We start from the raw sequence: 15,882 nt of genomic DNA on the forward strand, positions 1-15,882 counted from the left end.
GAGCTAAAGTTTTACATTGTTTTGTTTTTGAGTGCGGTTATGTAACAAAAAAAATCTACATTTGTAAGTTACATTTTCACGATAAAGAGATTGCACTTCAGTGCTTGTATGAGGTGAATTGAAAAATACTATCCCTCTACCCCAAAATAATGTGGTACTCGGGAGCCAAAAAAATCTTACTGCGTTATAGGTGAAACCATGTTATATTGAGTAAATAAATGACAGGACAGAACATAACTGAGAACCGAGCCAAATTATTTGTTACCCCATGTCTTGTAAGTTTCACAGAGTTCAATGGAGAGCTAAAGAAAAACATCACATTCATTAAATGCAACCACCTGCTTCTCTTGGAGGTTAATGTTCCTAGCACTGGGAAACTAGTGTAACTATTTTATCTAATAAAAAATTTTCTATATAAATCTTATCCTTGATTTTCATCTTGCATGATGAGGAAAGAACCTCAATAGCAGTATGGTTATGAATTATACAACTGCTGCGATGTGTATAAGGAATCAGTGAATTAGGGAGGGACAGGTTGGTGAAAAGATAAGGAGAGCTGTCACTATTCCTATTATAATTAAAAACACTGCAAATATAAAATAGTATATATATATTCCCCCAATTTTTATGCCATTTGTCTTAGATGCTAAGCTCTTTGAGTCAAAGATCATGTTTTCATATGTACTTGTGCAACACCTAGCACAATGGCATCCTGGTTACCACTGGCATGGCTGCAATGTGGAAATTAAATGCTAAAAGAAAACAAAAGAAGCAGGGAGAGACAAAAGGGCATCCTTTAAAAAGTTGAAGTTAAATCCTAGTGAGGAAAATAGAAAGAAGCATAAACCCTGGCAAATGAAGTATAAAAATATAATTAGGAAGGCCAAAAAAGAATTTGAAGAACAGCTAGCCAAAGACTCAAAAAGTAATAGCAAACATTTTTTTAAATACATCAGAAACAGGAAACCTGCTAAACAACCAGTGGGGCCATTGGATGATCGAGATGTTAAAGGATGTACTCAAGGACAATAAGGTCATTGCAGAGAAACTAAATGAATTCTTTGCATTAGTTTTCATGGCTGAGGATGTGAGGGAGATTCCCAAACCTGAGCCATTCTTTTTAGGTGACAAATCTGAGGAACTGTCTCAGATTGAGGTGTCATTAGAGGAGGTTTTGGAACAAATTGATAAATTAAACAGCAATATTCACCCAAGAGTTCTGAAGGAACTCAAATGTGAAATTGCAGAACTACTAACTGTAGTTTGTAACCTATCATTTAAATTAACTTCTGTACCAGATGACTGGAGGATAGATAATGTGATGCCAATTACATTACGCAATTACAGGCTGGTAAACCTGACTTCAGTACCGGACAAACTGGTTGAAACTATAGTAAAGAACAAAATTGTCAAACACATAAATGAACATAATTTGTTGGGGAAGAGTCAACATGTTTTTTATAAAGGGAAATCATGCCTAACCAATCTACTAGAATTCTTTCGGGGGGAAACAAGCATGTGGACAATGGGGGATCCAATGGATATAGTGTACTTAGATTTCCAGAAAGTCTTTGACAAGGTCCCTCACCAAAGACTCTTAAGCAAATTGAACTGTCATGGGGTAAGAGGGAAGGTCCTCTCATGATTTAGTAACTGGTTAAAAGATAAGAAACAAAAGCTAGGAATAAATGGTCAGTTTTCAGAATGGAGAAAGGTAAATACTGTTGTCCCCCAGTGGTCTGTGTGGGACCAGTCGTATTCAGCATATTTATACATAATCTGGAAAAAGGGGTAAACAGTGAGGTGGCAAAATTTGCAGATGATACAAAACTATGCAAAATAGTTAAGTCCCAAGCAGACTGCAAAGAGCTACAAAAGGATCTCACAAAACTGGGTGACTGGGCAACAAAATGGCAAATGAAATGTAATGTCGATAAATGGAAAGTAATGCACATTGGAAAACATAATCCCAATATATATATAAAATGATAGGGTTTAAATTAGCTGTTACTGCTCAAGAAAGAGATCTTGGAATCATTGTGGATAGCTCTCTGAAAACATCCACTCAATGTGCACCGGCAGTCAAAAAAGCTAACAGAATGTTGGGAATCATTAAGAAAGGGATAGATAATATCATATTGCCTCTATATAAATCCATAGTATGCCCACATCTTGAATACTGTGTGCAGATGTGGTCACCCCATGTCAAAAAAGATATATTGGAATTGGAAAAGGTTCAGAAAAGGGCAACAAAAATGATTAGGGGTATGGAATGGCTTCCATATGAGGAGAGAGTAATAAGACTGGGACTTTTCAGCTTGGAAAAGAGACGACTAAGGGGGGATATGATAGAGGTTTATAAAACATGACTGCAGTGGAGAAAGTAAATAAGGAAGTGTTATTTACTCCTTATAACACAAGAAATAGGGTTCACCAAATGCAATTAATAGGCAGCAGGTTTAAAACAAACAAAAGGAAGTATTTTTTCACACAACGCAGAGTCAACCTTTGGAACTCCTTGCCACAGAATGTTGTGAAGGCCAAGACTATAACAGGGTTCAAAAATGAACTAGATAAGTTCATGGAGGATAGCTCCATCAATGGCTATTATCCAGGATGGGCAGTGATGGTGTCCCTAGCCTCTGTTTGCCAGAAGCTGGGAATGGGCGACAGGGGATGGATCACTTGATGATTACCTGTTCTGTTCGTTCCCTCTGGGGCACCTGGCATTGGCCACTCCTGGAAGACAGGATACTGAACTAGATGGACCTTTGGTCTGACCCAGTATGGCCGTTCTTATGTTCTTAAATAGTAATATGGTGAGATAATGTAAAATAACAATCAATAAACAGTATTTTGGTAGGTCTTAAACACTTCATGTTTATTGTACATTAAATAAAACACTTTAATTTCAGTTGAAAGAAAGTTGATTTGTGGGTGAATCATAAGAAATATAAATCTTCTAGATGAAGAAATATTCAACTGAAATGACCATTAAATGCATGTGTATTAAACAGTCAGTTTATAGCAAAACCGTATTCTTTTGAACTACTGTTGGATGAATAAGATCCATTATCAAAAGAGGTATGTATGTCAAGGCCCTACTGGATTGCCACTGGTTGATCAGTCTACTTTCACTCCGACAAAAATATGCCTAGCCCTACAAAGTACAAAGTAGAAGATTGTCTTCTCATGCGTATTACACGGCTTCTTCTCCTTTCTCATTAAAAAACAAACAAAACATATTATCAAACAGAAAACAATGCTGAACATTACAAAATGTGTCTTGGCTTCAATTTCAACCCCAAAGCAATCCATGCGTAACTTTTATTTTCAGCAGCAGGAAGGGGAAAAAAAGCAGGGAGGCACACTGTTGTGATGCTATTGCAAGAATTAAAACGCTGTAATGCTGGCTACCAGTTTCCAACGCAGTGGCGGGAAAGCACTATGTGGACAGGCTCTCACTTTCCCTCAGGGTTGCCTGCTTGCATTTCTTGCATATATGAATGAACGATATGTGGAGGCACCCCTTGCATTAATAGTCTGAAGAACGAAAGTCCACCTATGGACAAGAAACAAGACAATCGAATGGTTAAAATTACCAGGAGAAATATATTTTTTAAAATATTTCTCTGGCTCTCTGTGAAAAATATTGACCCAGTTAAGTGACAGAGATCTAGTCAGTCCCTATGCTGTATTTTCTCTTGACACATGGTGAAATTTACCCCTGTGCAACGGGCCAGCACAAAGGTTACTCATAATTTAAGACCTAAGTTGGGATTTTAAGTGGTGCATAGAACTTGTGCTGGCCCCTTGCAAAGGGGTGTATTTCACCTGTAATGGGCCAGAGTCGGTCATCAGTTGCACCCAATGCAACCCCACCGATACACAATACATAGCTTCATCTCAGACAACCCTGTTCATTTCAATGGAGTTGCATGAAGTGTATCTAAGGGTAGAATTTGACTAAGAAAATCCAGTGCAGAGAACACTTGACACGCAGAAAAAAGACAAGAAGTGCAGATTCACATTATTAGTGCTGGATTTTATAATAAACATTTAGCAAAATATTTCCTATACCTCTTGGAATTTGACTGAAGTATGTGTAACTTATTTATGTGTATGAAAGAATTGCAGAAAAAGGCCAGGATTTTCAAAAATAGATGCCTGAATTTAGGTTCTGAAGCCCATATTTAGGCACCTAAATTTTCAAAAACTTCTTTGAAAATCTGACTATAAATTCTCAAATAAACGAAGTAGAATTGGCATGAGTATTATTCCTGTTTTTATTGTAAAAAATCTCCTCTCCTAAGATTCAGCAGTGAGCTTTCATTTTAGTTTCAGCACCTTCAATATGGCACTGGCCCTTATTATAGTTTGAGCGCAGGCGTGGGAGCTGGAAACTCCTGAAAGTGAAACCTTTCTCTGATACCGTGACCTTAAGGAAATCACTAAGGCCAGATGCTCCTCTTCTGCATTGTGTGGAGGGGAGTTAATGTACATGGAAAGACTGCAGGGTCAACATTTGGAGGGGAGCCATAGGCACACTGCATATGCTCCTTCCAAGCTGGCAGTAGGCACTCCACACAATGAATCAAAGAATACTGTCAAATACGGCTGTCAGAGCTGGTCTTTGAGAGGTGTAAAGCCTGAGGATGTGCTTCCCCCATTTCCTCACTTCCTTGATTCTGAGGAAAAACAGAATTGTCAAGACACGTCTCAGTAATTGTGGGTTGTTTTTTTTAAGGTGATACATTTAACTTTCTTTGTCGCAGGCAGCACCTTGAAAATGTAAATCAGTTTCTGGGGTTCAAAGTTTGTCACAGTTTCCCCTAAAACTATGGCTCCTTCATGACCTCTCCTACAAACACCTAGTGCTAGCCACTGGAGCCCATGAACGCCATAGGTGTGAGGACCCCACCCAGGTTTGGGGAGACCCCTGTGGAAGAATTTGTCAAGTGGGCTGCTATTCATAGTGATGTGATTGTTTCCCAGCTTCCTGCAGCTTTATTATTAAAAATGTATATTATGATAGTTCCCACAGGTCCCAAGACCGAGTTAAGAGAAGCCAGAAACTGAAGCAAAAATGGCACTTCAACGAAGAGGCATTTGCACAGGAAGTGAGTGAAATGGACCTGGAGTATAAGGTGAACAAGGACATCGATGAAGACTACAAAGAGTTTATCTCACAGATAATCTCAGCAGCTAAGAAGGCAAAGACATTGAAAATGCTGGGACGCAAGCAGAGGATCAGCGAGGAAACTGAATCTGATGGCGAGGAGGGCGTGCATGAAATTAGAAGGAAAAATGGGTGAAGAATACAGAACACTGTGCAAAGAAATTTGTGTGAAGATCAAAGAAGACTACAAAGACTTTAGAAAGAAGAAATTGAGAGAGGAGTCCAAAAAGAATGAGAATCTGAAGAAGGTACAAAGAGATGTTAGGCTGAAACAGATTATCCTGGCAGCGCTGAAAAATAAAAATGGTGAAAGGACATTGAAAAGGAGTAAGATAAATGAAATATGTACAAAATTCTACAATGACCTCTACTCCTCGCATGTCAATGTCTAGCGTACACTGTCAAGGCAGCAGGTTACAGAAGATGTTCCTGACGTTATGTGGGAAGAAATTGAATACACAGTTTGTAACATAAAGAAAGGGAGAAGTCCAGGAGTGGACGATGTTTGGCTGGAATATCTCAAAGTAGGGGAAGATACTCTCTTCAAAGCGTTGACGCAGCGGTTCACCATCTACATCAATAGCAAGCACGTTCCAGATGCATGGAAGAAATCGAAAACAATACTATTGATGAAGAAAGGCAAACCAGAAGAACTGAGCAACTGCTGTCCGATCACACTTCTCTTAAGTGTATAAAGTCTTCATCTGCGTCATTCTCAATCGGATTAAGAAAGATCTTGAAATGCACAAAAGCAGAGAACAAGCTGGTTTCTGCTTGGGGTATTCGACAATTGATCACATCCACTCAGTTCGGCAGCTCATCGAAAAATGCAAGGAATACAAAGTACCATTGTGTATTGCATTTGTCAACTACAAAAAGGCATTCAACTCGGTAGAGATCAATGCTGTACTCAATGCGCTTGGAATTGACCCGAGGTACATCGACCTGCTGGAAGAAATTAACCGCAATTGCTCGACAGAGATAACATTATTCAATGTCCCCTGCATTATTACTATATGCAGAGGAGTCAGACAAGGCGACACAATCTCACTGAAGCTGTTTGCAGCAGTACTGGAGTCGCTGTTCAAGAAATTAAACTGGGAAGAAGGAATCAGAATTGACGGAGAACAGTTAACGCATAAGTCTTCACTGACGACTGTGTAATACTGGCAAAGGACACAGCAGAACTGGAGAACAGATTGCAGAAACTGCAAAGACTTTTGCATGATATCGTGTTGGAAGTGAAGATGTCAAAGACGAAGTGGATGTGGACTGAGCATTGTGTGGAAGGAATCATCACTGTAAATGGGAAAGAAATCGAGGAGGTCGAAAATATATTTACCTGGGTCAGCAGCTTAGCAGAGACAACTCATTCGAAGGGGAATGCAGGAGGAGACGAAAGACGGGGTGGCAAGTTTCAACAAAATAAAGATGTGTCTAACGGATGATGAACTGCCCATGAAGAAAAGGAAAGAACTGTTTAACTCCACTGTTCTGACAGCAATGATATACAGAGCGGAAAGCTGGTCAATGACGAAAGCAGAGGAAGAAACATTCGCTGTCACCCAGAGAGCAATGGAAAGGCGAATGTGTAAGATATAGCTCCATGATCACATGCTGAATGAGGAGATCAGAAGGCATACAGAGGTGACCAGTGTAGTGCAGGTGATATACGATGCAAAACGAAGATGGGCGGGTCATGTAGTCCGCAGACAAGACAATAGGTGGACAACCCTCATCAGTGACTGGATCCCCAGAGACCACAAGTGACCGCTGGGCAGACCAAAAACGCGCTGGGCTGATCCCATGACAAAACTCTTTGGCCAGAAATGGAAAGAACGTGCTCTCAACAAAACAGAATGGTGTGGCGTTGACTTGCATTCGTGGAGGGATGGACGAGGACAAGCCGGACAGAGGTGACAAAGGTGATAGGTCCTAATAAGAACTGAGGGGTCTCACTGTGCTGTGTGTTGCTTTGTCCCTTCCAACCCTCTGGAAAGTCTGTTTCTTGTCTCTGGGGAGTTGGGCTTGCTTTGGAACTCTGACAGGCAGCGGTGTCTACTGAATGAGCATCCTACAGCACAGTCAACATCCACAGCCTCTCAGGGCTTCCAGGGTTTGGAAGGCATATTGCTTTGGATCTGGCACGGTATGGGTAAAGAGCGGGGACCAAACCTGTTTTTAGTTACACTGGCACAATGTAAACCTGGGGCTATCATGAAGACAATGGAGTTATTCAGAATTTAGCCTGGTGTGATGGAGGGCACAGGTTGACCTGAGACCTTTAAAATAGATTTTAATATATATAGAAACATGAGAAAATTTTACGTTTTTCACTCTGTGCAGGACAATACTGGATCTGTTTTTAGACCCAGCTTTGCATTTTATGATTTTGTTTTGTATTGTACCATGCTTCCACCACTCTCTCTTGTTTCTAGTTAACTCGCCTTTTTTAAATAAACCTGATCTTGTTTTGTTGTAAGTGCTCACACATACTGTGTGATTTTACAGGAGCAGTGGTTTAAGGTAAAACTAGCCAACTGGGGTATGCTGCTCCTCTAAGAGCAGAGGACCTGGGATTTCTGTGAGTAGCCAGTGTCAGGAGCTGGATATCACAGGAGAATGATTCAAAGGGACTTGGGGATGAGGGTGCACCTAATGATAACTTACACGATGATGACAGCACTGGATTAGCCCAGAGAAGAGTGCCTGAGTGGCTAGCAGGCTGGTGATGTTAGAGAGCTAACACTGAACTACCAGAGACAAGGCTACCTCTCCTTAGAGGCAGGGGGTAAAAAGGTGTGTCAGTCTTGGGTACCCCATGAACTGTCAGAGAGGGACAGTGGGAAAATGGCAAATATTTTGCTAAAAATGTTAGAGATCACCCCTCCTCGATAGGGAAGGTTGGTATGCATGATAAAGAAACTGCATTGCTACTGTACCTTTTATAAGTCTGCATGAATGTTCACTTCTGCAAGGTGCAAACACAACCAACCCCTAATAACACTTACCTTCTGAGGCATTTCTGTAGCACACCAGAAGTTTTAAAGCAAAAGTACATTTTCAGGATGAACACATCATTCTCTTTACCTGAGCAAACTGTACATTTCAACTAGATTAAACTGACTGATCCAATATTGATATAATCTTATTCTACTTACACAATTTAGGACAAGCCAATATATCCATTAACAACATTTTCCTACTAAAGAGCCATTATTTAATTGTAGCTCCAAGTAAGTGAGCTACATCATTTAACCTTATCACTCTTTCAGAGTTGTGCTTTCCTGGTCTTAGGTAAATGCTTAATACAGACAAAAAATGGCATGCTTTATAGCATTCTTTAAAACTTGTGTAATGCAAATGTTCATAAGAATCATTCATTTTTAAATAAAATTAAGTGATGTAAAAATGGTCTCATTTATTTAGAAGTCTATCCTTAGATGCAAATAATTGATTGTAGATGAAAAAATGCTCTTATGTTACTTGTATTTTCTCTATGGTAAGTAATTAACCTAACTCATGCTCTGTTAAATTCAGTTGAAGCATTTTCACTAGCAGAAAGTAAGTGGATGTACCATTAAAGGGAGTTACTATAACAAGCAATTATTGGAAAGATTAAGGGTTAATTGTTAGTTTAAGGATAGTGTAATATACATTCTAATTATTAAATTATTGATTTAAAAACATTTTCATTAAATGACATAATGAAAATCATGCCATACTTGGCAGGCTTTGTATGACGTGAAAACAGACATAAGCTTCATATGCAAGAACCATATGAAAGCTTACCTTAGATGGCAATATACATTCAAAAATCCTTACTGTGCAACTAAGGGAGAGAGAGAAAGAGAAATAAGCACTTAATTGCTAACACCAAAGTAGAGAACTTGTTGGGTGAAATTATGTTCATAATTATGACAAGACAATGTTTTAATCCTTAGTCATGTAAAATATGTAAGAAATAGAAGCACATGGAAAGTAAATGGCAGGGATCCAGTACCACTTCAAAATTATAATTAATATGTGATATTAATATGCACAAACAAATATGACTGTCTTCTGTAATTAGTCTAGGGTACACAGTGGAGCCAGTCAAATTGTGCAATTGACTTTTAGAATAAAAGTTTCCAAACTTAGCTTCAGGAGAAGCTAAAACATATATATATATTTGTGTTTTTCAACACAGGAAAAACCCCACACACATAGCATTATAAATATATATACATATGTTGAAACTCTAAAAGGCAAAATTATCAAGTATAGACTAGTTACACACCAGTACCTTATTATGTACCTTTACACAAATACATATTTACATTAGTTAAGGCATGCCATTTACTCTATAGGAACCATTAGTTTTAATTAAGTATTTTACGTATGTAGTGCTATGTATGGGCACTAAACTGTAGCAGCCATTTACAAAAAGAAATATTCAAAAATATCTAAAATGGTTGCAGTACATTCTAGCTTAATTGCGTCACAAGAGTCAGTTTTTAAATTGTGCATCTGAAAGCCTCCAGTACTGGAAACATCAGTGTTTGGGCATTTCTGCAATTTAAAAATGGCCATGTTGATATTTTTGAATTTTGGTAATGTTAAAAACGTCCTTTCTATTTAAAGGGGTAAATTCTCTGCTGGTGTAACTCAGCTGAAGCTGAATTTGAAGTTAACAGAGTTATGCTCATAGATAATTTATTTGGTTCTAAGGGTGAAATCCTGCCCCCACTGCGCGGGTATGTCTACACTGCAATTAAACAACTGCAGCTGGCCCGTACCAGCCGACTTGGCCTTGCAGGACTGTTTAATTGCGGTGTAGAGGTTCGGACTTGGACTGGCATCTGGGCTGTAGGACCCTGTGAGGTAGAAGGGTCCCAGAGCTCGAATTGTAGCTCGAGCCCGGGAATCTATGCTGCAATTAAACAGTCCCTTAGCCCGAGCCCCGCAAGCCCGAGACAACTGCATGGGCCAGCTGCAGGTGTTTAATTGCATGTAGACATACCCACTGACATCAATGGAAAGGTCCCATTGACTTCAACAGAGTTAGTATTTCCCCCTTAGACTTTGCATGTCAAGTGTCGGCCTGTATTGAAGTTCTAAGTACCAATTCAGAATAGAAATGTAGTTTACAATAAGGAATAAATTTTAAAATAAAATGGATAACATGGTGATACCTCTGTTCTTTCAATAATTCTCCAGGTTATATCAAACTAACCTAAACCTGATCCTCTGAGATGCAGATCACCTCTTGAGAGAAATTGAGTCACCCTGACAAAGGGAGTTGCATACATTTAAGGATTTTGTTTGTTTGTTTGTTTTTTATACACACATATATGCATGGTTTTATGTCTAATGAGAAAGTATAAATTCTTGCCTCAACTTTGCATAACTCTGATGTTAGCTCCTACATTCTTGATTAATTTGGCCTTCTTTGCTCATGTGACATAGCCAATGTATGCCATGAGACACTAGCTAGTACAATCTAAAAGCAACTAAGGAATACACACTTTACATGCAAATACATTTTGATGTAAAAAGAGAGGAATGGAATGGAAGGTAATGTCCAGTGGAATATGCTTTTTATAAACCTGTTTCTTCCCCGCCAAGAAGAATGGTTCTCCTGGGGTAATTATTCCATGATATAACACTGCAGAATTAGAATATTCGTACTGGTATTTATTCTTGTTTGAAATTGTTCCCAATTAATTTAACAACTTATTTTTTTTAATATGATTAAAACCAATTACAACTTTTCTCAGAATCCATTACTATCATCGAGTTATTGAAGTGATAAGCAACCTTGGCTTCACTCTTAAGGCTGATCACTCTCTCCAAAGTAGTCAATTATCTCATGACAACAGGTTCATGATTAGGGCCCTACCAAATTCACGGCCATGAAAAACACATCATGGACCATGAAATCTGGTCTCCTTCTGTGAAATTTGGTCTTTTGTGAGCTTTTATGTTATACTATATAGATTTGACAGGGGAGACCAGCATTTGTCAAATTGAGGGTCCTGATCCAAAAGGGAGTTGCAGGGGGGGGTCACAAGGTTATTTTAGGGGGGGGGGGAGCACAGTATTGCCACCCTTACTTCTGTGCTGCCTTCAGACCTGGGCGGCTGCTGACTGAGGGCCCAGCTCTGCAGGCAGCAGCACAGAGGTAAGGGTGGCAATGTCATACCGGGCCATCCTTACTTCTGTGCTGCTGCTGGCAGTGGCTCTGCTTTCAGAGCTGGGCTCCCGGGCAGTAGCCCCTACTCTCCAGCTGCCCAGCTCTAAAGGCAGGCTGTTGCCAGCAGGTGACCTGTGGGGGAGGGGGCGAAGGGTCACATGACCCTCCCCAAAATGCTGAGGGGGGCAAGGCCAGCAGCTGGGGAATTGAAGGGGCAGGGCCAGAGCTGGAAGGGAAGAGGTGGGGCCAGAACCTCTCCTCTTCCGGCCTCCTGGCCATGCTGCCTGGTGCAGCTCGCAGACTGTGTGTGGCTGGAGGCTGCCTGGGAGAGAGCAGCTGCTGGGTGCCGCACCACGGGCAACATCCCAGGCAGGCAGTGTGGCATTAGTGGCTCCACACATGCCAGGGGGACTGGAGCAGAGCCCCCCCACCCCCCAGCCCCCTAGCCGGGTAACGTGGGATGGGGAGAGGACGGGGAGAGCGCAGGGTCCCTGGGCTGGCGGCGGGGACGAGTCACATGGGGGGTCATGTGGGGAACAGATCGGGGAGGAGTCACGTGAGGGGGTCACGTGGGGGGTCGGTCACGTGCCTCCCTTTAGCTGGTGCCTCCTTTGCGTCCCTCCCACTAGTTACCAATCCCCCTCACAACTCCTTGATGGTTCAGGACTCCTAAAATTACAACACTGTGAAATTTCAGATGTAAATAGCTGAAATCATGAAATTTGCAATTTTAAAAATCCTGTGACTATAAAATTGAACAAAATGGACCGTGAATTTGGTAGGGCCCTATTCATAATACATTCTCTTAGGGCCTGATCCAAAGTCAACTGAAGTCAAAGGGAGTCTTTCTATTGATTTCAATGGGTTTGGGAACAGGTTCTATCTACTGAAAACAAAACAAGACAATGATTACGAATTCTTATGACAAACCAGCCACGATTAGGAATCTAGCTCAAGGAACCGTAAAAAATATTTAAAAAATTTTCTTTGGGGAGAGGATGTGTGAAAAATCCAATAATAGTTTTAATGGAATTCTGTGTTTATATAGCTTGTCATCTTGCAAGACAGATCGAACTTTTTTTCTTAACAAAGATCTTTTACAAATTGCAGCATGAACTTTTTCAGCACTCTTGTAGACAAATAAACTTGTCATGCTATTGTAGTAAATAGCCCAACTGTTTGCCATTTTAAGTACATCTAATAGACCTGAAAAAGATTAAGCAAATGCTGTGGTTTATTGGAAATAAATAACATCTATGAACAGAAAACATTTCACTGACAATAAAATGAAATACTTGATATTCTATTTGTCTATTATTATCAATAAAATGTTTAAAGAAATGAGGTAAAATTTGTACCTCCTTATAGTCTAGATTTGAAGCCTAAGATGATATATGCAAAGTGATAAAAGAAGACAATTGTAATGCACTACTGATATACCGTGCTATTACCATAACTTTTCATTTATTTAGATACCAGATAAAATATGAGTAGTATACTGTATCCATGATATTTTTGTGACATTCCTAGGAATATGTCTACATGTTAAAACAGAGATTACTAACAGCTCAGAAACAGAGGAAAGAAATTCTGTACTATTTAGAAAAATGAGAGTTAGTGCAACATATATTTTTGTATGGTGTACATCTGTCTAACATGATGTGCTATCCAAAAAAAAGGAGTTACAGTACTGTAGCTCTTAAACTCACCAGTTATGTAACATCCCTTACATTATAGCTTTGACCTGCAGTCCTTACCCAGGAACAATTCACTTTGAAATCAATAATGTTTTGCCTGAAAAATGACTGTAGACTCAGGCCCTAATTTTTTACTTCCTGAAGTAAAGCGGAAGCTACATTTAAAAATATATATATACACAATGATTTGTTTCCATTGACTCAAAATGCCTGTCCTCCAGAGAGCACTTTTCTTTGTGTCGTTGTGCTGCTCAAGCATCTGATCGCTCCTGCTGAGGCAGCAGACGGGCAGAGTGTACAACCAGCATATAGGTGGATGGATGGGGGGAACACCTGTAAAGTTACATTTTTACAATCTGGCTATGTGCAATACCCACTGCATTTGTCTCTCTTTCACATAGCAAATCCGGACTGTTTATTAATGCACAGATGCCAAAAGCTGGGACTGGACAACAAGGGATGGATCACTGAAAAAATTGCACTGTCCTGTTCATTCCCTCTGAAGTATCCAGCTCTGGCCCCTGTCAGAAGACAGGATACTGGGCTAGATGGACCATTGGTCTGACCCAGTATGGCCATTCTTATGGTCAGTACAATTGCTGATTATGGGCTTGATCCTACTCTAGTTGAATGCCGTGGTTAAACTCTCCCTGACTTTAATAGCAGCAAGACGGAAACCTCTCCACAGATGTACTGTATTTAAGTCTAACAACATGCTAGTCTGAACCTTCTTTTGAAAGGTGAAAAAATTAATGGCTAAATATGCTAGTTTAAAGGAAGGAATATAAACAAGAGAGATGATTTGTGGTCCCTAATTGTTGGGGATTAGGAAGGGAAAAAGGATTTGCATGCCTCATGAGTTTGGGGGGGTGCGCTGGACTGCCCAACGGTTAAGATGAGTTTAGATTTAAAAACCAGTCAATCAACAAGAGAGGTGTGACGTGGGTTAAACAAAGAATTGGTCAAAGACAGTGAGAACGCACAGCCCAGGATGGAACGCTGACAAAAGACACAACTATTTCTAGGACTCTTTGAGCATGGACATGCTTTGAACATGAAGACTTTCAGCTTTTGTATAGTCTCTGGGGTCTGCCAAGATCATTCACTTTACTTTTTTAACGTAAATGTTGATTTCTTTAGGGGGAAAAGGAGGCATGGAAGCTATTAATAAGGATCCAACAATGATCATGCTTCAGAGCTCTTGAGGGCGAAGGTGGGGGAAGGGGTAGTGGAAGGTTTTGTTTAAAAGTGGGGAAGGATGGACTGAGACACCGCTAAGGGGAGTGAGTTTCACACCCTTCTTCCCATCACAGCACATGCATGATTGTTTGCTAATCTAGGATGTGATACCACAGCAACTGAGGTTATTTGAGGCACCTAAGCTTCCTGACAGTATGAATAGGACAGGGCTGCTAGTTCGACATTCTTGCTGAGTGATTCTTGGGCTTTGGAACTTGTTTTCTGAGTTGGGTCTGCTGAAAACTTGATAGTGTGACCTTCAGGACATGCTGCAAGACCTACTTGTTTACCGAGGATTCCCCTTGGGATGGATGATTGGGGGAATGAAGAGATCTAACTGAGGGGCTGGGGCATGGGGGATGTTAGGAGCTGAGTTGTGAAGAATTGTTTTTCTTTCATATAACAAGCTGTAGAAGTAGTCAGTCGTGGATGCGGGTAGGTATGGCTGTCGGTGGTAGTATTTTGGATTGTTTGCAGTTTTTTGTGCACCATCCAGAGCACCAGACTAGAGTCTTATTAATTTTTTTTTAAAGTAGTAAGAGGTGGGCGGTATCAGATCAAATGCCCATCAGGAAAAGGCTCACAGGGGTCATCTCAAATGTAGCTGGTAATGACTTTTTGCATCATAGCCATTAAAGTTCTACCTAACTACATTATGAGCATAACAGACACATTGAAAAATGATCTAAGCATTTTTACACTTCAAACATCAATTTGTAAATGCCAAATGTAAAGAAACATGATTCACATCAGTATTGATCAGAATAGCAAAATCTCCCATTCATTCCTCAATAAACCACTGTTCAGGGCAGGATCAATTCTTGGTCAATGATTTCCAGGTCAATGTTGCAAAGTATTCTGTGGCTTAGATACCAGGGAACGCCTGAATAAAGAGTTGGGTCTTGCATCATATGCTAAAAGTGACAAGACTATAATTCATCCTGATGTCCAGTAGCAAAGACTTCCAGAGTATAGGGTTTCACACCATACTGGATCTTTCCCCTTGTACAGTTATTATCAACACTGTTGTTGGGTTTACTGAAGAATGCTACACGGTCTTTGGCAACAGTAACATCTATGGATGCTTAAGACTCCTAAATTTGACAAATATTAACCAACGAAAGCTTATGCTCCAATACATCTGTTAGTCTTAAAGGTGCCACAGGACTCTCTGTTGCCATTAACCAACATTGTTTTTTCAGTTTGAACATGTTTGATATGCTCTATTTTCATGTAATTAAAAGCTATTCTGTAGGGAAAAAGTGCCCTGTTAAGTCATTGGACACATAGAGAGACAGAGAGATCTTACTGTGATCATAGAATTGTGTTATTTTGACCATTTTATTGTGAGCAGAACATTAAAGATTCAAAAGTTGAAGGTAACTACTGGTAAGGTATTTAGGGTTTGGGGGCTTATGAGTTATAATGAAAGATTAGTCTAACTTGGCCTCTAGATTTTAGTGATTAATGGCTGTCTTTGTTAGGCCATATGATCTTCTCCTGTGCTGTGAAACAGGGAGCCTTGTTTGGTATTAAGAAACAGACTGTATAAATCTAGAATGAGGACATCACTTTCACCTGCCAGAATATAG

At 40.0% G+C, this 15,882-nt stretch overlaps 1 protein-coding gene across 16 annotated transcripts in view; it reads right to left on the reverse strand.

Moving 5' to 3' along the window:
- Window positions 1–2,854: 2,854 nt before the first annotated feature.
- The window catches only part of MYBPC1 (myosin binding protein C1), a 113,857-nt gene continuing 100,829 nt past the window's right edge, over window positions 2,855–15,882 (reverse strand). For 8 of the 16 annotated variants that reach the window (XM_065565353.1, XM_065565329.1, XM_024108411.3 and 5 more), the window contains one exon: window positions 2,855–3,562. In XM_065565353.1, coding sequence (XP_065421425.1) covers window positions 3,462–3,562 — 101 coding nt within the window. In that variant the 3' untranslated portion in view covers window positions 2,855–3,461. Of the gene's footprint in view, window positions 3,563–8,971; window positions 9,012–10,767; window positions 10,827–15,882 lie in introns of all 16 variants that reach the window. The other 8 variants (XM_065565383.1, XM_065565377.1, XM_024108412.2 and 5 more) reach the window with 3 other exon arrangements.

The sequence above is a fragment of the Chrysemys picta genome, chromosome 1, assembly GCF_011386835.1.
Source record: "Chrysemys picta bellii isolate R12L10 chromosome 1, ASM1138683v2, whole genome shotgun sequence".
Lineage (NCBI taxonomy): Eukaryota > Metazoa > Chordata > Testudines > Emydidae > Chrysemys > Chrysemys picta.